This window comes from Parasteatoda tepidariorum, chromosome 3, assembly GCF_982258835.1.
Source record: "Parasteatoda tepidariorum strain Cologne lab strain chromosome 3, Ptep-v5.0, whole genome shotgun sequence".
Classification (NCBI taxonomy): Eukaryota; Metazoa; Arthropoda; class Arachnida; order Araneae; family Theridiidae; genus Parasteatoda; species Parasteatoda tepidariorum.
Genome location: NC_141757.1, coordinates 47,291,677 through 47,314,305, shown reverse-complemented (window position 1 = coordinate 47,314,305; position 22,629 = coordinate 47,291,677). Strand labels below are relative to the sequence as shown.

The following is a 22,629-nucleotide window of genomic DNA, read 5'->3' as shown; positions in this document are numbered from 1 at the left end:
TATTTTGAAATGGTTTTGAAATTTCAAGCACACTTTTAAAAACAATTAATATTTTATCTATTCTCGTGTTAAAATGATGAGAAAAAAGCAATTTCATTTTCTATTTCCATTTTAAATTTTTATTCATTTTACTTCTTATATTTCACGAAATAAAAAATTTATTTCTTTCAACAGTAAAAGTCAATGAAGTCAACTTTAAAAAAATATTTAATTTTATTTTAATTTTAATTTTAATCATATGTTTATGCAGTTCTCATAAAATAAAAAGTCGTAAGGCATCGAACTGTTGAGTTCGAACATCTGAGTCCACCCAGTGGCGCCATGTACCATTTAATAAATATTTAGTTACTAATCTCTTAATTTATTTCACTACACACTTATAAAAAAAAAAAATTTACATTTTAATTTTATTTTGTTTTAATGCCTTTCATAGATGTTATACATTTATTAAAATCATTTCCTTAAAGGATTTTTTTTTTTAATTTCTTAAATTTATTTGAATAAGTTAATTAAATTATAAAGTATAATTTATGAAATGAAGTCTTAAAAATTAAATTTATTATATTTTAAGAGTAAATAGATATTAAATTGTATTACAAACGCAATGCTTGCTTTTTCTAAATATTTATCTCAATAACGTTTTGTTACATAAAAATTTACGTTATCTAAAAACTTTAAAATTTATCAAAATACTAAGAATTTGAGAAAAGTATTGGCGCCATCTATTGGCATATCTTAGAACTAGCATCGAATTATGAATTTCAATAATAACAGCAAATTTCGAGAAACTCAAGCTGTTAATTACTTTGTATACGATTCTATGTATTTTTTACTTCAAGTTTTATGGAAAATTGCTAAATTTTTGAATCAATATTTTTTTTCTGATGGCTGGGTCGATAAACTTCTTGCGACCTTTCAGTTTCAGTATATAAGCAGCATTAAGAACTATTTTAAGAATAAAGTTGAAAAAGCGTGAAGAAAACGTGAAATTTTTCTATATTATTGAACTTTAATCAGGCATTTAGATTTTAGAATTGCTATTACACATCCATCTTGCAAATTTCAAACGGTTTGCAATGTCGTTAATCAATGAGGGTTCACTTTTTTTTTTTTTTTTCGTCGTCATTTTTAAAATCCTTTTGAATGTTTTATCAATTAAATTAAGAGCATGGGGTGGGTTTCATATGTTTTATTAAAGGATTTAACAGTGAGAATTCGTTAGTTAAATATTACTTTTTGTCTATTTACACAAAAATCTAAAATAATTATTCGAATCGAGAGTATTTTTGACAACTGTATTCGAGACTATAATGGCTCCTTATTGTTTTGGTCGTTGAGTTGGCAACACTTTCTGTAATAGGTTATGCATTTTCACCCAAATTGTAAACACCAGCAATAGAAAGTGGCAAAATCTCAATATTAAATCATTATGTCTGGACATGGTCATAGTCATGGACATTGTGAACATGAAGCTCAAGAGCAACCATCCGAGTTAGGGATTGAATACAGTTTATATACAAAAATTGATACTGAAAACATTCAGTGCCTCAACGAAGTGGTAGAGGGTTCGGGTAAAGAAGTTTTCAAACCTTGGGAAAAGCGTTTAGATACGGAAAAAGTAAGCTTATACAGTAAAAAAACAAACAATTATTTATTACTTTTTTTAATAAAATCTTTAGTTTAACCAAATTTATCTTATATCAGTCACCTAGGGTAGCGCTTCCTCCTTAGTGTGACATATTTACTTATTACTCACCTCATTATCTTCAGGTATTATGATAAAGCTGAATCGAGTGCTTTATTTATGTAAATTACCTTGATAAATGCTTTTTACCAATAAATATGACCAGTTATATGTATTTATTCACTCAAAAAATTATATAATTTCAATATTAATGTTTTTGAGTACACTTATTTACAGGGACTTGATGCAAGAAGAGATTTATTTTTAACATTTTCATTATCTTGTTTTACCTATTGAATTTAATGCGTTATGTTGATTGTATTTTAAAAACTCATTTTATATTTACTTTTTACTAATTTGATTGCATTAATTTGCCTATTATTAAATGATAAACAACAGTCTTCATAGTGTTTGTGTACACTCTGTTTATGTACATACCTGTTCATCTGCTAAGTTTTTTGTGTGTTATTAATGTTTAAATCTATATATTATCTGTGCATTTTATTATGCTAATATAATTTTTAGATTTTATGTTTATTTTTAATATGACATTTTCTTGATATTACAGTTTATATAAAGCCATTTGATGTATTTTGTTCATCATATTGTGGTTATAAATAATATTTTTACGCTAATGATATGATCTCCTCAGATAATGTTGTTAAATTAAAAAAAATTAAGGATTTATTAAAGTGAATAATCAGTTTTTTAAATCTTAATTTATTTGTTTTACATATAATAACCCTTTCACTGTTGATACTATTTAGATTGATTGTATCGAGCTCTAATTTCTCTTTTACATAGAACATTTTTTGTGTTCTTATTTTATTTGACGATGAAACGCTACTCAAAACTTTTTTTTATAAGTTTTTGAATCGTAACTTGACAGTTAGAGTATTAATTATAGTTAAATTATTCTAACTTAGTTTGTGATGTTTACATGTCTTTAAAAACTTGTTGGCAAATTATTTGAATATAACGTATATGCCTAATTTTTTTTTTTTTATTAAAATGTTTTGAAACTTATTAACTTTATTTAGAATGAAATTTTTATTAAACTTTAGGAAATACCAGTCTGATTTATTATGATTTTTGCATTTATAAAATATGTTTTATGATATTATGTAGAGCCGCAGTGATCTAGTATTTAAAACACTGAGCTGTCAGGTTCGTTCACTTTTAGCTTGAAGTATTCCTAACTTCAGATCAATGAATACCAGTTTGCTGGAAAAAGACATTCTGATCAGAATAGCATCATTATGCTATTGGTCTCAACTTCTATGAACCCCTTTGGTTGACAGTAGGCTTTCATGAAAGTGCTTAATTCATTTAATATACCTATAATTAAGCAGTTTTTTGAATAGTTTGTTTACATTGAGATATATTAACAGTTTAAGTGCTGTAATAATTTTTATCATTATTTATGTTTACAAGTTTTATATATTTTTTAATTTGACTAGAATTTGGTTAATATCTAATTAAGAACTTGGTGAAAATAAAATTAATGGAAAGAACTGATGCAAGTGGTACCGAATGCAAGAAAATTTATTGAAAATCAACCTCGAAGAAAATGTGTTCAATTAAAGAAGAAAAAAGAGCAATTTTTTTCAAAACGAAAACTTACCATAATTGTCTTTTTTTTTAAAAAAAAATTAAACAATACTTGTAAGAACAAAGAATACATGTAAATAGCCAGCATTATCTCCTCTTGTCAGATTTATATTTGTCTTGGTGCCAAAATATTTGGTGTTATTCTTAAGGTATAATAACATAGTGTTTATTAAGTGTCCGTCATAGTGTTTATTAAGTGCCAATGGGATTTATTATTTTTTTAATTTTGTTTTTATGACAATTATATGATGGCTTTAATGTGTTTTCTTTTAAATTAAGTGAGAAAACAGTTTTACTTATTTATTTTGTAGCTGTTAAGGATAAAAAGTAAGGTCAAGTGTCATCATTTAAAGGGAAATGAATCATAATACTGTAAAATATTTTATGCCAAATGTTAGAAAAACCAAATGTTTTACATAATATCTAAAAAATCAGTGGTATAAAATTGTAAATTACTATTTTGTATCATTTATTCACAAATGGACTTGTGTGAATACTCTTTTAGTCACTCTTCAACAATTGATGTATTTTAATTAAACATATGTTTCATAGAAATATTTTATTAATTTTAATTACTATTTATTAGAGTTGTAAACAACAAAAAAATATTTTATAAATGTATTTATTAAAAGAAAATGTTAAGTCATTTAAAAGCTTATGAAAATAAAAAAAATTAAATAATTAATGTGTAATTAACTTAAATCACAATAAAAAAAATCAGCTCAAAAATATAAAAGATAATTTTTAAACAATTTTATTACCTTTTTAAGAATGCAATTAAAACTATTTTAAATACTGTATAAATATTATAATTTTTATGTTTTGTTTAAGCTAAACTATGTTTATAATATTTTTTGATCCCTAAAAAAATATGAAACATTGCATAGTTTGATATCATATAAACTGAAAACTTAAAAGTTGAGTAGTTTGATTATTGTAAAGTCTAGCAGATTCTATAAGTACTTATATGATAGTGAATTCGTGTAATATTAATAGATTCGTGTAATATTATTTATATCATATAGAATTACTACACAAAAAAAATTTGTGACATTTTTAATGGGTTATATGTTTATGAAACTCATTTATTTTCCAGATATTAAATCGATGATTATCAATTGATAATTCTTCGTTCAAGTTTTCAAATTTGCATTGAAGTAGATTCTACTATAACTTTAATGTGTATTTATAACATTGTACTTTTCTTTTTTCATATCAGAAAAATCTTTCATAGCTTTACTATAGTATCCACCAATTCAAATTATAACAAACCTGCTGCCGAAATAATTTGCACTGCTTATCTTTTATTTTTTTGTCCTTCAATATAACTTTTCATGTTAGGTATATATTTTTTTTATTCACAGATATATCAATTACTGTTTAAAATTTTACATAAGTTATTCATGTAAACTTTATAAATATGTTTGCTGGTTTTTTTAATACATTGAATTATTTTATATTTATTGAAATCAACTTATTGTCTTTTATTTTAAATCTAGTTTTTTTATCATTTTTGCTTCTGGTATAGTATTATAATACATATATATGATGACTATTTTGTAAAGTAAAAAAAATAATATTTTACTTTAGAAATGGTTGGTGTTATTTATATTTACCGATCTTTTTTTTCTTTCTTTTTTTATCTTTTTTTTAAATCATTGATTTGATTCTTTTTTAAAAAATTTTATGTAACTTATATTCTTAAGGATGTGATTTTTTAAAAAGTCGATTTCATTGATACTGAAAATTTAATCTATGAAAATAATGGTCTGTGGACATATGTAAATTGATGTTTAATATAGATTTTAAAAAATATTAAAAAAAATTAATAAGGGAGATTGAAAGAGAATAAAAGCTGTTTGACACTTTTAAATTACAATTTTTCATTTTATATGTAAAATAATTTACTGTTTAACGAACATATTTCAGTTATATCTATTTAGTTTTATATTTATTTAAATACAGATACTTTTAAAGCTTGTTAAAAATAATTCCTTTTAGATTAATGTATTTTGATCTGATCTAATTTATTTTTCATTTAATAACGGTCTGACAATTTGAGTCTTTTTCTTTACAAATTTCTAAGAGTTTTGAGCTTGAACAAAAATAAGAATGATTTTATTTATCCAATTATAATAATTATGTAATCATTTTAGTTACAATATTGCTTTTGAATAATATTAACAATTATTAATATTTTTTTAACTGAAATTTGATGGGGAAAAAAAATTTTTTTGGATTTTTTTGCCCACCCTGACCTCAAGTTACTTTGATTTGCTTGTTAATTTTTATGCATTCATTTCATTGTTGTAATCAATTGATTTATCTTAAAACAGAATTTTTCTCTTTTTGTGTGATAATATTTGAAACAGTCTTATCAAATATTATTTTGTCAGTTTCATTAAATTTTTATGCATTCTGCCTCATATTATTTTGTTTTCTATTTTCCAAAAGATTTGAGATAAAATTTCTATAGTATTGCAGTTGATTTAATGAGTGTATTTTTTAATCAAAGTTCAAATATGTTACTACTTAAATTTTACTGATCAATTTGACTCGGTGAAAAGTTGCTAGTTTTGTCTTTTGTTGGAGAAAAGAGAGCATTTGTGTTTTTGTAACATAAGTGTGATCTATTATTTTTAAAATACCAGAATTTCCCACAAAACAACAATTTCTTAATTTTAGAGTATTTTCTCTCTCTATTTCAATTATTAGGTAAGTGTTCCCTAGTGATAATTATTAGACCCCATCATGCAGTGTCAAGCTTATTTTTAGTCAGCTTAAGAAAACTCAATTCAAGATGTTTGTATCATCTATGCCTTGCTACCTTCCTGTGTCTTCTCAACAAGGTCATATGTTCACACTAGTTTCTGAAAAAAATGGAAAAGTTTCTAATAAACTAAGCCATTATGATTAAAACATTTAATAGCAGTTAAAATAGTTTTAGTAGGCACCATAAAGGTTTAATTAGGCAGCACTTTTATGCAATAGTTTATTTTCTTTACTCTGAAGGTATAATACCTATTTAATGTTGCTTTTAATTTTCACTGTATAAGTTTGGAAATTACATTTCTAAAATTTAAGAATCGATAATTTAACTGCTATTTAAGTTATTATTATTTTTTAACTTAAAGCTTAATTGGTTCTTATATTTAAGGGTTCTTGATTTATTTAGGAAAGGGATACATATCTGGATACAAGGTAAAAATAATTTTGTATTTAATCACTTATATAAGCTGTTAATATTTTATGAGCATTGCACTTTCGGGTTTGTTTCATAACATTTAAAAAAAAATTGATAGAATTTTGAATTGACTTTTGTCTTTAAATTGTAAAAGTTTGCCTCATCGAAATCTTATTGTATCATTCGAAAATATTGGTAATTTTTTTCTCAGTTGCACATTTTTTTAACAGCTTTTCTTATAGGATTGAAGTTCACTTATGCAGTGCTATTATAATTGAGCTACCTTTGTGTTTTAGAACTGACGCAGTAGACATTTACGTATTTTTTAGTTGTTTATCATGAGGTTTCTTAACTTTAAAATCTAATTTCCATTTTATAAATATCCGCCATATTTATTTAAAGGTTTCTCTAGAAATTTTTCTTTGACATTTTAGGTAAGTATTCCTATACATCCAATATTTGTTATTTATATTCATATGGTGTCGATTTCTGCATGGTGCTTAAAATATTTTAGTATGTCATTTTTCCAAAATATTAAACCATGTCATTCTTTTTTATTTATTATTTTTTTTTAATTATTATTATTTTTCCCTTGCAACTTTTCAATAGAATTGAAATTGTTGATTAATTTGTATGTTAATGTGCTTATTTTTAGTTTGTTGAAAGTGATGTGGATGAAGAACTTTTGTTTAATATTCCGTAAGTAAAAATTTGTTTAACAAAATGCCTCTGCCTTTTTTAATCATATTATTACAGTTATGGATTTATAAATTTTTATTAAACTAATAGTAAACCCTCTCAATGGCATTCTCCCTTTTGTTCTGTGTGGTTAACAACGAAACAAACAAGTTTCTCTTTTATTAATTTCCTTAAAAATTCTGCTTGGAAAACAAAATGAGAAACAATTTGCAATAAGTGCTAAAACTAGAAAAATTGATCTTTTTTTATTTTGAAGTTTGTATCCAAAATAAAATTGTAATTTTTTTATGAAATATTTTTTTATGAAATATTTTTGTCAGTATATTAAGCTTATACTTTATCAATTAAGTTCAACTTTTATCAATTTTAAACTATGCAAATTGAGATCTGGATTATTTTGATTTTAGTCAAATATTTTTTACCCATAACTGATTATTGTGCAAAGATTAATTAATTTTTTTGATCTTGATTATAACTGGTCTGGCGGGTGATAAACTTAAATTTTCATACTAAATGAAAAGTCTATCCCTCTCTGTTCAAATTTGTCAAACTGTTTGTTTGCTACTAACATTATTTCCTTCTTAATCTCAAGATATAGTCACTAGTCAACTTGGTTGTGATCAAACCAATGACTGCATAAATTCAGTATTTCAGTTTTTTAATTGAATCCATAATTTTGCTAAGCTTTTAACCTTAAAAATTGCAAATACTTTTTTCCCACATTACTATAACCCTCTTTTCACTCATTATAATAACCATAATGAACTCTCTCACTTTTCGTAGATTTACTGGGATAGTAAAACTTAAGGGCATAATTGTTGTTGGAGGTGAAGAAGACACTCATCCATCAAAAATGAAACTGTAAGAATACTAGTTTATTTTTTTATTTTTATTTATTTATTTATTTTTTTTTAATGTTCAAATTTATGTGTAACTATTTATGTTATGATTTAAAATAATGAAAATTGTTTGAAGTGTGTATTTTCTAAAACTGACTTTTAATTTTAGGTTTAAGAACAGGCCTAATTTGAATTTTGATGATGTGAATTGTGAAGCGGATGAAGAATTTGAAATGCAGCCAGACTTGACTGGAACATTGGAATATCCTGTCAAGTAAGTAAAATACTTCATTTTTTAAAAATTTAATCTAGAAATTTAATTATTTAATACGTATTGAAAATAACGCTGTTCCTAAAAGCCTGGTTTCTTAGGACAAGCGCCTTATCTGGGTGTCAGCGTTAAGTTGACATTACCCTGCCGCCAACAAAATACTGGTTTGTTGGCTCAAGGCCTGGTTTCTCAGGAGAAGCGTCTTAACTGGGCATCAGCGTTAAGTTGATATAATTTTGACGCCATAAAAATACCGTTTTGTTAGCCCAGTGTGAGCAGTCGGTCCGACAAAGACATTATCTCGCATTGCACATGCGTTAATAACGTAAACAAATATTTATTTCGAATTTGTATTGATTTTGTGATTGTCGACCAGTGCTTTAAAGAACAAATAATGACTTTGTCCAAGAAAAAACACATTATAGCTTAGCTAAATGAAGAAGAAGAGGAAAAAGAAGCTATGTTTAATGTTAAAATTAAAATCTTGGCTGATCTCAATGCTCTGTTGTTGGTTGTTGTCCGCCATTGCTTCTGTTGTTAACGTCGCATTGTAATCCAAATGCAGTTGATTTGGACAATATTTTGTTGAATTTACTGCAAATCTTTTTTGTTTTTAAAATTACTTTTTTCTAATTGTTTTGCTTAACAGCAACATTCCAATGATTTCATCATTCCCTTTCATCGCCCTTGGTATGAAAAATTTTAAGATCTTTAAATTTCACTTTTAAGGAGTTGTTTCTTGAAAAATGTGAAATTCATGCATACATGTCTATTTTATGTATAATTAAAAATGTTTTCTCAAGATTGTTCATTATTTCCAAATGTTTGTTCTACCCTGTACTTATGTAAGTTTTGATAGAAGTATGTTCAAAACTAGTATGAAGAAGTAAAGTTTTTACGGCTAACTTTATTAAAAAAAGAAAACTGAGTGGTCTCATTTTAAAGACATAATTATTGCAAACGTTTTCTAAATCGTATGAATAGTGGTATAGTATTTCAATTCAGCAGATTAAAAAGCATTGATTTGTGGTATTTAAGGATATTGATTCGTAGGCATGTTAAGTATAGTTAATGCTGAACTTCATTTTAGTGAAATACAAAGTACATAAAAAACTTATGACTATAGTTCAATGTTGGATCTTTATTTCGGAAAAAAAAGAGACTGTCAATTGATAATTTTTCTTAATTTAAATTATAATTTGTGAACTTAAAAAACAAAATTTATTTTTTTCCTTTTAATTAGGGTTGTGAAATTTCCAAATGTTCACCACCTTGCTGTTTACTTTCCTAAAAACTTTGGAGCGGAATCAACTAAAGTTTATTACATTGGCTTGAAAGGTGAATTTCAGAAGGTAAGTTTTTATATTTTTTGTGTTAAAAATGGCCTTTCAACTGTCAAGAAAATGCAATTATATAATTCAAATTTAAAAGAAGTATTTAAAAAAAAAATACCTTACAAGTTTATTTTAATTTTTTAAAAGTTTTAGTTAAGGAATCATCATATAAAGGAAATCATTCATCCATTTTAAGAAGTCCTTATTGGAAAATCTATTTCTAAAATTTAGTAGATAGGTTTTGCAGCAAGGGGTAAGAGTTTATCAACGATTAAATACCTAATAGCTGTCTTGTGAAGTATGTTTAACAGAAATGTTAAGAAAGGCAAAATAAATAATATTGCTATCTCCCTCATAAACTTTAGCATCCATTTATTGTCCACATTAAACACAGTTTTAGTGCATCAGAGTTTTGGATATAATTAGCTTGATTCCCATTATAAATTTTTTTCTTCCCTTTTTGCAATATAATAAAAAGTCCCCTTGTGTTTTTGCAGGAAATGTTTGCCTCTTGATTAATTAAATATGTAATTTAAAATAATGTACCTGAAATTTGCAATTATTTATTTATAAACAGTTTTAAACAGATATATTTTTATTTTATTATTAACTATCCCAGGTATTAAGTTAAAAATGTTATCATGTAATATTTTTTTCTGCCTTTTTAATGTATACTGAATAGGAATTTTTTTTCTTCCTTTCAATAACTTTGTTATAGAATTTCAAAGCTATTCTATGCATCGAAGTACCACTCCTCCTAGATGGATTTTCCTCCTACTAAATAAACGAAAGAAAAACATTTTTGATGCTTTTAATTTTGCACAATTGTAAGGTTGAAACAGAAACTTCTAATTTCAATTATCTAAATATACTAAGATTTGTTATATGGTCCTTGATTGTCATCCCTTTGTTCATTTGATTTAAAAACAAATTGATTAATTATTTGAAATTTTTAAAATCAGGTATGTTGAACTTAGGGCACCCTCGCGCCCATATTTACATGATATTACATCTATAATTTTTCTTATTTCCAGCAGAAAACATATGTTAAGTATCTCAGCAATATTATAACTACAGTTGAATCTTAAGACTAAGACTTTTAACCCAAATTTTCATTTAAGACGAAGGAAAACAGTTCTCCCATCACATTTGGTAAAACAATTAACTATTATGCCTATTGCACACAAATTCCTTATTGTGACTTTGGTATTAAACTTCGTCGCTTATTCTTGGAATTAAGATTGTCATTAGTTCACATTAATCTGTAAATCGTAACTGTCATCAACTTAACACGAGAGAGAATGTAAGCCTTTCATGACCTTGTGACTGGTGGTGTCTCTTGCTTAAGAAAAAAGAATCGCTTACTTTCCTTCCTGATGGTGAAATTTTTCTTGTGAGATTTTCATTGGGTTGCTAGCATATTGTTTATTCTTGTTGTATTGCAACTCTAGTACTGAAAGGAAGAGGGGAAAAGGCCTCTTAATTTGGAAACTAAGCAGTAGATTTTAGTAATATAAATTCTTTGATCTATTTGTTGAATGATTTTTTAAAAATACATCCTAAGTGCCTTATGCTGCGGTCAATAGGAAAAGATTTTTGTTGTCCTGCAGCCTTGAGGTTCGATTGAATAATACAAATTATGTTTCCTTTTAACAATCAATGATTTTTTAAATTTCTTATACTAATACAGGGTGGCCACCCACCTGGAAAACCTTGAAAACCTGGAATTATCAGGGAATTTTTTTATACTGGAAAAAACCTGGAAATATCAGGGAATTTTTTTATACTGGAAAAAACCTGGAAATATCAGGGAAATTTGGATAAAAACCTGGAAAAATCAGGGAATTTTAAAGAAAAGCTGGAAATTTTTCTTTGATAATTTTTTTAATTTCACTAATTTAAATTATTTACTAATTTTCTTAATTTAAATTATTTCATCCATTATACCCACTTTTTTTAAACGGAAATGTATCGCCAAACAGTTGAAATATCATCAACTTAGCTATACTTTGCTTGCATCAAAATTTGCTCCATTACAGCTCTGTTAAACTAGAATGCCACATAAAATTCTCACACAGTTGCTAAACGAATGTAGAAACCTTTGACTGCTATGGGACTGTGCAATTTAGGCAAGATTCTGGTGGGGGTGGAAAAAGGGATTAGGATATTAGCTTCTTTTTTTTTTTTTAAATTCTCTCCTTGGGCTGAATCCATTTATGGCTCAACTTTGTTCCAATGCTTTGGTGGTAATTTTTTTTTCTATTTTGACAAAATGTTTTTGTATTTTTAACTTTATAAAATTCTCCAAAAATTAGTTGGTTATAATTTAATAGGAGATTTTATATCGCAGTCTTTTTCTGAAAGCTTTTCTACTCCCAATCAAAGAAATCTGAATTATTTTTCTCAGCAAACCAACCAATCACACATTTTTTTACAATCGCTAACAGCAATGTTTGTCGACAAATCGTTACAATTGTTGCATTAATGCTAATTTTTTCTATTTCATTTTAACCTTTTATAACATATTTTAATTTTAAAAAAAATGTTTTTTTAAGAACCAACTATATATTTATATTTAATTTTACTCTTTTGTTGGTCAATATGATTTTTGATTCGATATTTTGTACCAAAACATTAAAAAGTAAATTTAAAAAAATCTTGAAAATTGTCAAAATAAATTATTTTTTTCAAGATGATATGTTAAAAAAAATAACATTTTAAATAAAATATTTTATAATATCGACACTTTTCTTGTACACATCCTATACTTTATATGAAAAAAGAAACAAAAACCTGGAAATTTTATGATTTTTATCTGGAAAACCTGGAAAAATCAGGGAAATTTGAAATCGGATTTGAGTGGCCACCCTGTAATAATATTGCTTTAAGAAGTTAGTAACTTCCTTTATCTTTTTTATTTAACTAGTAATCTGGTTTTAATTTATTAAAAAATTATAAGATTTTAAAATAATTTTCCATCCCCCCCCCCCCCATAAAAGTAAAGTCCTAAAAACCCCAGAATTAAAATTGTCTCTTCTATCTCATTTGGGTAAAACTCAGTTTACTATTAATAATTAATGTTATAGATATAGTTGTTTGACTGGTGATAAATTGAACTCACCATCAGTAAACAACGTTTGAAAATTAAATCAATCTTTAGAATAATATACTTTATGTCTATATTCAATTACACAATAAGAGCCGGGGACATGAGATTGTTTTTGAGTAAAGTTGATCGTCAACAAAGTGTTAACGAAAATTTTGAACCTATTCTATTAACATGCTCACATGAAGAAAGAAATGGATACTATTTGTTAAATTTTTATGTGTTGGGACACAGACTTGAAGTAGGGTCTTCGGAGGCATGATCCTAAACCTTTTTGAAAAATGAAAGTTAGTTATTTATTAATAAAACATTTACAACCTGGGTCATATTCTGTATGAAATATGATTAATGTAATTTGACTGAAGGTCTTATCACACATTTGAGTCAACTAACCAGTTTATTTAAAATGTTTATTAATTGTCAATGAAATATTCTTTAAGATTATCTAATATTCTTTAAGATTAAGATTATCTTTATAAATAATACTAGAAAAGCAATTAAACTATTTAGAGCAAGATTACTTTCATCAAAGGTCTTCTGCTTCATTGAAGACAGAAAATTTTTAACTAATATGTATGTTTGGAGCACGGCTGAAAAGAGTGTTTGTAGACAATAAAAGTATTTACTTTTGGGGCACTATAGTACAAATAATATGGTTTAAACATTAATTATTTAATTTATCTTAAATTGTAGTAGAGTATTAGTGTTCATTTTTATCTGTCATTACATTAATATTTGTTTTATGCCATATTTCCTTTTATGTTTAATTGTTGAAGATAATATGGGTATTTATCACTCTTTTTATTTTTCCTTTCAGATGCCACGTCAGGAAATCACTCTTTGTAATTATGAGCTGGCTCCAAATCCGTGTGATCATAAGACCAAGGCTTTTAATCCAGTTCCGCATGAAATTCGTTAAATTTCTTTTGCTTTAGCTTATCACTTATCCTACTCTGAAGAACTGTAATTGTTTTTGTAATGATTGGCATATTATGCAATTTATATCTTTTGTATCTTCTCTATTCACTATCCGTATAATCTATCCATAAATTACTGTGAATTATTGTATTCTTGAGTATGTTATCTTGCTAAAGAATATTAAAGTCTTGCTTATGAAAAAGAATTGTGTGATAATTATTTCTAAAATCAATTTGACATAACATTTTATTTTGCTTGTAAAATTTATCTTTCTTAATGTGGAAAAAAAAATTGGTATCACGTGTAAAAAGCACTTGTTTAAAATTATATTTTTACTTTTTTCTTCATATTTTCAATTTAGTTTATTAAAAATTCACGGTCATAATATAAACACACTCATGTGTAGGTTTTTTTTAAGAAATGTTTTACAATGTATATAAGTGTATTTAACTTTGTAACATTGTCACAAACACTAATTAGAGCAAAACAACATATAAGTTTATGTGACATTTAGTTAACAACAATGTACTTAGACAAATGATATTTTGTCTGAACTTTAAATAAAGATGCTAGTCACCAAAATATTGTTAGCAATATTTGTGTTTTTATGTGTTGTTTTACTTTATTTAATACTGCAATGGAAAAATACCCTTTGTATATTGCCCCATTTAGTTAAACAATATGTATAATTCATGTGTTAAAAATGATTTTTCAATTCGAAATTATTTTCAAGTATGTAAGAACATTAAGTTTAATGCATTTGTGTTCTTTTTTTTTTACTTAATGTAACATATTTTTTCCCACTTCAATACAGATATGATTCATTAATCTGGGTTTACATTTTCTCGTGTTATAAAGAAATGTTTAAAACTAAGAATACCAGTTGCTGAGAAATGTGTCTAAATAGTGTGAGAAATAGATGTTATAAATAAATTCTGTGATGCTATGGAATTATTTATTTCAAGAACCTTGAGGCTACAATGTATGTGTTCAATAAATTTGTTATTAAAAAGCATTTCCTTTTTCGATTTCTATGATAATTTTCAATGTTGTATTACTGGTCATACTTGACGTTATTTACCTGAAAATAAGGTTGTTGTTCTTTTAAAAATATTCTAAATTATACAGCATTATTTTTTTTAAAAAAATATGTACCTAAAGATTAAAATTTGAATGCCGGTGAGTAATAAGTAAATCTGTTACATGTGTAGGGTGAAATTCTTAAGCGCTGTTTATAACTTAATTACAAATAATTGATAAATGTAGAACAGATTTTTGTGTTTCTATCTAATGACAAACATTTTCTTTTTTTTCTAGTTGCTGTGACTTGCTTAATGTGCAGTTGTCCTTTGTTTCAAAATGATCATAACATAGACATTGATTAAATTGTGTATGAACCATGATGAATGGAAAAGGACCTAGTGTACCAATCACTACGTTAGCTGATATACAAAGTTTAACTGATCTACTTTTGGAATTGCCTCTTCCTAGCCCTTTGCCAGGTATAACCAAGCATCAAAGCCTTTTGTCACATTTAAGAGACTCTGAAGAAGCAAAAAAGTTTCTTAATACACAGGAATCTATACTTATCCCACCTCTCATAGAAGCCCTCATATGTTCTCCGACAGACCATATTGAAGTGAAAGATGGTTATTATGGAGGTGAATCTTACAATGGACAAATATCCCAACTTGTGCAATACCTTCTCGGTACTAATCCCGGCCTTTTTAAAGGTTTGGTACATGGACCACAAAGTGGAAGTGGGGACCATCAGGTCTCACCAGAACAATGGTTACCCCAAAGACAATGCCCTTCCAATATTTCTGTGCACCCTCTTCAACAAAATTTCAATGCCAGTGCAGTTTCACCTTCCCAAATTTCTTCAGCTCAGGGAAGTAATCAAAACTACTTTCCTCTTGAGCACCCAACAGCATCTCAGAATGCTAACATAGCCCCAAACAAAACACTTAACTTTATTCCAAATTCATCAGCAGTACATTCTCCATATGCTCATGGTGTTAGTTTGTCTGGTCAGCAACCTGCCTCTCATCCTCATAATGCTGTTCCCCAAGGCACAGGCAATTCTTCTCCTGCAAGCCAGCAAGGAAGCCCTCAAATATTTAATGCGTCTCTTGTCAACCCACACATTGTCAATGTACCTCCACCATCCCCCATTGTGCATCCATTTAGTAATGGAAACTGTATTGATTCTGTTAGTTCTCCTATCATAAACTCTGAACTAAGTGACAGGACAAAAAACCATATTATTAATACACCTACAATAGGTGGCATGACATCTAATTGTATGCCACTTATATCATCCATTAATAACCCCAATGATGTGCCTTTTTCATCTCCATCTTCGTCGTCATCATTTGCAATACCACAAATAAATTCATCAAATGAAATTATTGGACCTGCGACGCCACAACTGCAAACTCCTTGTGTAGAGCAGTCTACTGGAAATCAGTGGCAATCTACTTTAAATGCTTCTCTCAATGAAACTTCCCAAAATTACGTAAAAGAAAATGAAAATGTGACTCTACCTCCGACAGCATCTATCGTTCAGCCACATTCTACATCAAAATCTGATCATTCGAGTGAAAAACCTCTTCAAAAAACAGATTCTAAAGGGAAAACAAACATTGAAAATTGCTTGTCTGAGCATGCTGAAAATATTCACAAATCTCTATTAAAGCCTGTAGTTGTCTTATCAAAATTAAGTACAGAGGAACAGCTTCTTGCCCAGAAAAGTGTAAAACAATTCATTAAAAAATCTAACTTAGCACCAGAATCTAACTCATCAGCTTCACCAACCAAGACCCCCAAAACTAACGATAAGCGATCAGTTCCAGCTACTCCAAATTCATTGCTAAAAAACAAAACTTCTCCTCGAAGGACTGAATCTACTCATACACGTTCCCCTAATAAACGTGAAAAACTTGAATCAAAACCAAAATCCTCAAAAAGAAGAATTGAATCATCAGATGAAGAAGTTTTTAACCCATCTTCACTTACTGAAAGAGTTAAGAAAAGAAGAATGAAAAATAAACAAACTGTATATGCTGAATCTCCTGGTGAAGATAATGATCAAGACAGCGATGTTTCTTTCAAAGAAGCTACTCCACCACCTTCAGTTCCCTCAACACCAAAAGTTAAGAAATTAAAAAATAAAAAGCCTAAAAGAGATTTAAATACTGACCCTCTCTCTATTGAAGAATTAATGGATTCTAATACTTATCAACATTTTTCTCGAACTGTTGATGTTATTTTTGATTCAATGGAAGATGTCGATTTTTCTGCTGTAATTGATGAAGATGCTGAGTGTGCAGCAGAAGTATTGATTCCATTGAATCAGCTACAAGACCTTACAAATGAAGCTGCAAAATTGAAACGCCTAGCTGCAATGAATCAGTTTCCCCCCGAGAGACTGGTACGATTGCTAACAATATTGGAACGCAATGTTGTTGATGGTGCAAAATTATTGCCTATGCAAACTATGGAAGAACAAGATGAAGAAGAAGCTCATTTATTTGTTGAGTTAACAATGGAAAGAGTCATGCGTAGTGCTGATGCCTCTCTAACTGCTCTGTATATTATGACCTCCCCTAAGATGCCAGAAAAAGTTTTTTTAGAAGATATCATTGAAAGAATAGTTCTATTTCTGAAATATCAACTTCAAAATACTGTTTACCCTGTGTTTGACCCGGCCTATCGATTGGATCCGAAATCAAAAGATGGTTATGCAGGTAGTATCAAACAAAAGCGTCATCATGGAAACAAAGTCAAAGAAAAATCCACAATACAGCTGTATAACAAGCTACATGAAGCAGTAAGGCTTCTTACTGAGCTCCTAGAGCTGCAAACACTGACTGATACTATAATTTTGCAAGTATCCACTATGGGTGTTAGTCCATTTTTTGTGGAAGGGGTTAGTGAGTTACAGTTGAATTCTCTTCGGTTAGTTACCACAGTGTTTTCACGATATGAAAAGCACAGGCAGCTCATTTTAGAAGACATATTAGCTTCAATAGCTAGATTACCGACAAGTAAAAGAAGTCTCAGGAATTATCGACTGAATTCTGAAGAAAACATTCAGATGTTAACAGCTCTGGTGTTGCAGTTGATTCATAGTGTTGTTAAGCTACCAGAACCTGAACGAAATGAAGAATCAGCAGAAAATGTTGTTAAAAGTGAACCCAAAGAGAAGATATATGTAGATAAAGATGTTTTAATCACTACATCTTATGAAGCATCAATAACAACTGCTGTAAATTTTGTATCTGTGTTTTTGAAAAAATGTGGCACTAAAAATGAAGAAATGGATTATAGACCTTTATTTGAAAACTTTGTTCAAGATTTACTTAGCACTGTAAACAAACCAGAATGGCCAGCATCTGAACTTTTGCTTTCTGTCTTGGGAAAAATATTAGTAACAAACTTCAGTAATAAATCCATGGAAATGACTCTCCGAGTCGCATCCCTCGACTACTTAGGAGTTGTTGCAGCCCGTCTTCGTAAAGATGCAGTACATAGCCAGGATCGTAAAGATATGATAAATGATGTCATTCAACGTATTACTGCTAGCATTGAAGAGTCTGAGCCCAGCCCCACAAAACACAAGAAGAAAAACAAGAAAAAACCTGTAAAATGTGATGAAACTCAAATACTTCAAAAAGCCCTACTTCAATATCTCGATTATAATACCGAAAGCGATCCAACCCTACAATTTTCTAGAACATTTTACATAGCTCAGTGGTATAGAGATGCAGCAGCTGAGATTAAACGTTCTGATAAATCATTAAATTTTCCAAAAGAAGAACCAGAAAAAACAGAAACTCCTAATACTCCCAGTTCAAAAAATAAATCTAAATCTCGAACATCTCGTAGAAGATCCTCTCAGATTGCTTATGAAGAAGAAGAAGAGGAGGAGGAGGTGAAAGAAAAAGAAGAACCTAAGCTAGAAACTGATGAAATCGATGCTAAAGTATTAGCTTTAGCTGAAGAAAGAAAAAGATTTTTATTAACTGTAATTAAAAAACATGAATCTTCCAAAGTTAACATAAAAGAAGAAGAACACATTGATTACAAAACAGCTGAACTCATATCTCAATATTTAGCATCTTCCAGATACTTCTCAAAAAGTTTTGATCTTTATCTCTCACAGATTTTGAGGGTTTTAGGGGAGACTGCCGTAGCTGTGCGTACCAAAGCCATGAAGTGCTTAACACTTGTTGTAGAAGCAGATCCAAGTATTCTTTCAAGGTCGGATATGCAGAAAGGGGTACATGGGAGATTATTAGATCAATCAACAAGTGTTCGAGAAGCAGCTGTTGATTTATTGGGTAAATTTATATTAATCCGTCCTGAGCTAATTAATCAATATTATGAAATGCTTACTGAAAGAATATTAGACACTGGAGTTAGTGTTAGAAAAAGAGTAATCAAAATTTTAAAAGATATTTGCGTAGAACAGCCAGACTTTTCCAAAACCCCTGAAATTTGTGTAAAAATTATACGTCGTGTTAATGATGAAGACGGTATTAAAAAATTAGTGGGAGAAGTTTTTCAGAGCATGTGGTTCACTCCAATTTCTGATAAAAAGCCAGAAAGAATACTTCAAAAAGTGAAAAATATAGCTCACGTTGTTGAGGCATGTAGAGATTCTGGTCTAGAGTGGTTTGAACAACTTTTAACCAACATATTAAAAAACAAAGAAGATGCTAATTACAAGTCAGTTGTGAAGGCATGTAGGCAAATAGTTGATTGCCTAGTTGAAAATCTTCTTCAGATAGAAGAATCAACGCCGGAAACTGGTGCCAGCACACATTTAGTTGCATGCCTTGCTACTTTACATCTTTTTAGCAAAATACATCCTCCTTTTGTTGTACCTCATGCAACTACTATACAACCTTATTTGAGCATGAAATGCAATACACAATCAGATTTTCTTCTTTTGAGAAATGTTGCCCAGACATTGGAATTGGTTGTACCTTTAATAGAACATCCGAGTGAATCATTTTTAGCCCAGATTGAAGAAGATATGATTAAATTAATCTTGCGGCAGCATATGGGATTGCTTCCTAGTTGCGTCAGTTGCCTCAGTGCTGTTGTAAATAAAATTACTCATAATTATCAACTTGTTAGAGACTGTTTTCAGAAGTTTTTTGTTGTCCTATTAGTATGTAAAAGAGAATATGAGAAGAACCCTGATAATGAAAATTTAAAATCGATGCGCCCTAAATTGCTACGTTCTCTTTTCACTGTTGGATTATTTTGCAGACATTTTGATTTTGATGCAATAGATGCTGCATCAGAACAAAAAGAACAGGTATCTTTAAAGCAAAAAGTGTTTGAAGGTATTATTTACTTTAATCAACATGAGGATGAAGTAGTTCGCCTAAAAGCATTAACTGGACTAGGTTTTATTATGATTCGACATTATGAATTTATGCTTGGTCCTGATGTGAAAACCCTTTATCATTACTTACTCACTTCCCCTATGCCATCATCACTATTGAAGTGCCAGGTGTTAAAAAATATTACAAATTATTTAATCGAAGAAGAGTTGCAAATGATTCAGAAAGATGCAGAATGGAGTAAGATGTCAAAAAGTGAGGATTTAAAAGAAATGGGGGATGTTACATCTGGTATGGCGAGTACTGTTATTCAAATATACTTGAAGCAAATTCTTGAATGTGTTCTTTATCCTGATATTACAGTTCGTAAAGCATCCTTACAAGTTATCCAACTCATTCTAGGCCAGGGATTGGTACATCCTGTGCAGATTGTACCTTATTTGGTATGTTTGGGTTCTGATGATGATCCAGTCTTGAGAACTAAAGCAGACCAATTACTCCAAGAAATTGAGAAGAAATATCCTGGATTTATTCAGATGAAGGCCACAGTGGGAGTTAGAATGTCTTACAAAATGCAGCTTTGTATTCAACACCTAGAACATACCCTTCGGGGTTTTCGTTGCCCAGAATGTCCTGTGAGCAGAAATGGCTTTCTTTACTCTGTAATGAGGTCAACTCGGCAAAGTCGAAGAGCCTTTCTTTTTTCCCTGTTGAAATTATTTGATGAAAATGTTAAAACACCATTAACTGAACTATTGTATGTAGCTGACAATATTGCTTATTTTCCCTATATGGCCCAAGATGAGCCTCTTTTCATCATGCATCAGTTGGACATAATGCTAAGTGTCTCTGGCTCTAATTTATTACAAACTTTTCGGGAATCCTTATGTAGTAAAACACCTGATTCAACAGATCAAACTGAAAATAATGCTGATGACTATGACGAAGATGATGATGATTATGACTCAATATTACAACGTCTTCCTGATGATACTTCAGTTTTAAAAGAATGTATTGTTGCTTCACAAGGTTGTGTACTCCTACTGTATCTTAAGCAAACACTTAAAGAAATGTACGGTTTCACTGATAATAAAATACAGCAATATTCCCCCAATGAGGCTGCAAAAGTTTACGAGAGACCCCTCAATCGTAAAGGACATGTCCGTTTCAACCCTGAAAAAGTGTTAGATTTCATTCAATCTCAGGAATTGGATGAAAATGCAGATGACAAGGAGCAGCTTGTTCAACAGTATCTGAACTTTAAACAACTGATGCTGACAATAGATCCTGCTGATGATGAAGAGGATGAAGATAATCCGAATAAACCTGCATCTAATGTAACATACACCGTAATTACAGCCCCAGCAGAAAAGACTGCTACTAGTGAATCGGCTGATGGTGATAAACCACTACAGCCACCCATAGAAAAAACAAAGATTGTGATAAAAGCAAATAAATCTCCCATGCGGGGTCGACCTCCTTCTCGGAAGTCACCCAAAGCATTAAAGGAGAAGGTGAAAAAGAAACACAAAAAGAAAAGAAAGCGTGTGTTAGACTCTGGTTCGGAAGATTCAGGTAGTGATCCAGATTATGGTGATTCATCGTGATGACAGTTTTTCTCATAATATCTAACTTCAGTTTTAAAACTAACAGTCAGTGCTACATACAGTGATGTTTTCATGACATAAACTACTGTATATTGTTACATAGAAACTTCCAGTTGCAAGCCATGTCCATGGCTAACTTTGCACTTTTGAACCATTCTATTGGAACTATACCCACAAACACTTTGCAATATATTTTAACAGTGCTTTTGACTAGAATATGTGGTAAAAGGTGTGGGAATTATTTATAAAATATACATCAATATAATTTTTTATTGAAAGATTGTTTAAAGATTTACAGAATATAAAAGCATTTTAAGTAATGATATGTTTTTATGAACATGTACAGTCTGCTGGCTAGTTAAGCTCCAGTTTTTAAAAATTTTATTTCTTTTTTACTAATCTGTTATCATTGTGAATATGACATCAAATATTATCACTTATTTTTCAACACTGCGATTTGTAACGCTGGATCTCTTTAAAACTTGCTTGCACAAACATTTTAAAAGATAATATCAAGTCAAGTTCATTTATTTATTTTTTTCCTCGCTAACTTGTTAGATTTTTGTGTATTTCTGTGCAAGTATAAAGATTTTTCAAAATTTTGTAATTTTCAGTAGACTTAATGAAATTAACATTAAAAGTGTCAAATACTTAAGTTTGGTTTTTAATTTATAATTGTTATTGAAAATATGAATGTTATTTAGCATTTTAATTCTTGCTTAATTAGACCATAAGTCGTCACTAGTAGGTGAAAATTTGATCTGCTAATCTATGTGCATAAATGTAGTATTTTTCAGATGTCCCTTTCACCAAAGAGACCTTCAGTGACACAAGTCCATATTTTTGTACATAAAAATACTGCATTGTTTTATGTTTTCAAAGTTTTTACAGTTTTTGTAAAGATCTATAAAGAATGTCTGTTAAATTATTGACAACATACTCATTGATTGTGGTCCATTTGTTGCTAGTTTTGAACAAGCAAAATATTAAAGAAAAAATAAAAGTCTTTTAACAACA

General features: G+C 28.9%; 2 protein-coding genes across 2 annotated transcripts; both read left to right on the top strand.

The window, feature by feature from the left end:
- The first annotated feature begins 1,317 nt into the window (after positions 1-1,317).
- On the top strand, positions 1,318-13,851 carry LOC107447097 (PITH domain-containing protein GA19395). The gene is made up of 6 exons (XM_071185282.2): positions 1,318-1,618; positions 7,135-7,178; positions 7,962-8,039; positions 8,187-8,291; positions 9,532-9,640; positions 13,546-13,851. Exons 1-6 carry the CDS (start codon positions 1,430-1,432, stop codon positions 13,645-13,647), a joined length of 627 nt encoding a protein of 208 aa, XP_071041383.1. The 5' UTR covers positions 1,318-1,429; the 3' UTR covers positions 13,648-13,851.
- Positions 1,478-22,629, top strand: Nipped-B (Nipped-B cohesin loading factor). Its single transcript, XM_016061910.4, has 2 exons — positions 1,478-1,618; positions 14,964-22,629. Exon 2 carries the CDS (start codon positions 15,046-15,048, stop codon positions 21,610-21,612), a length of 6,567 nt encoding a protein of 2,188 aa, XP_015917396.1. The 5' UTR covers positions 1,478-1,618; positions 14,964-15,045; the 3' UTR covers positions 21,613-22,629.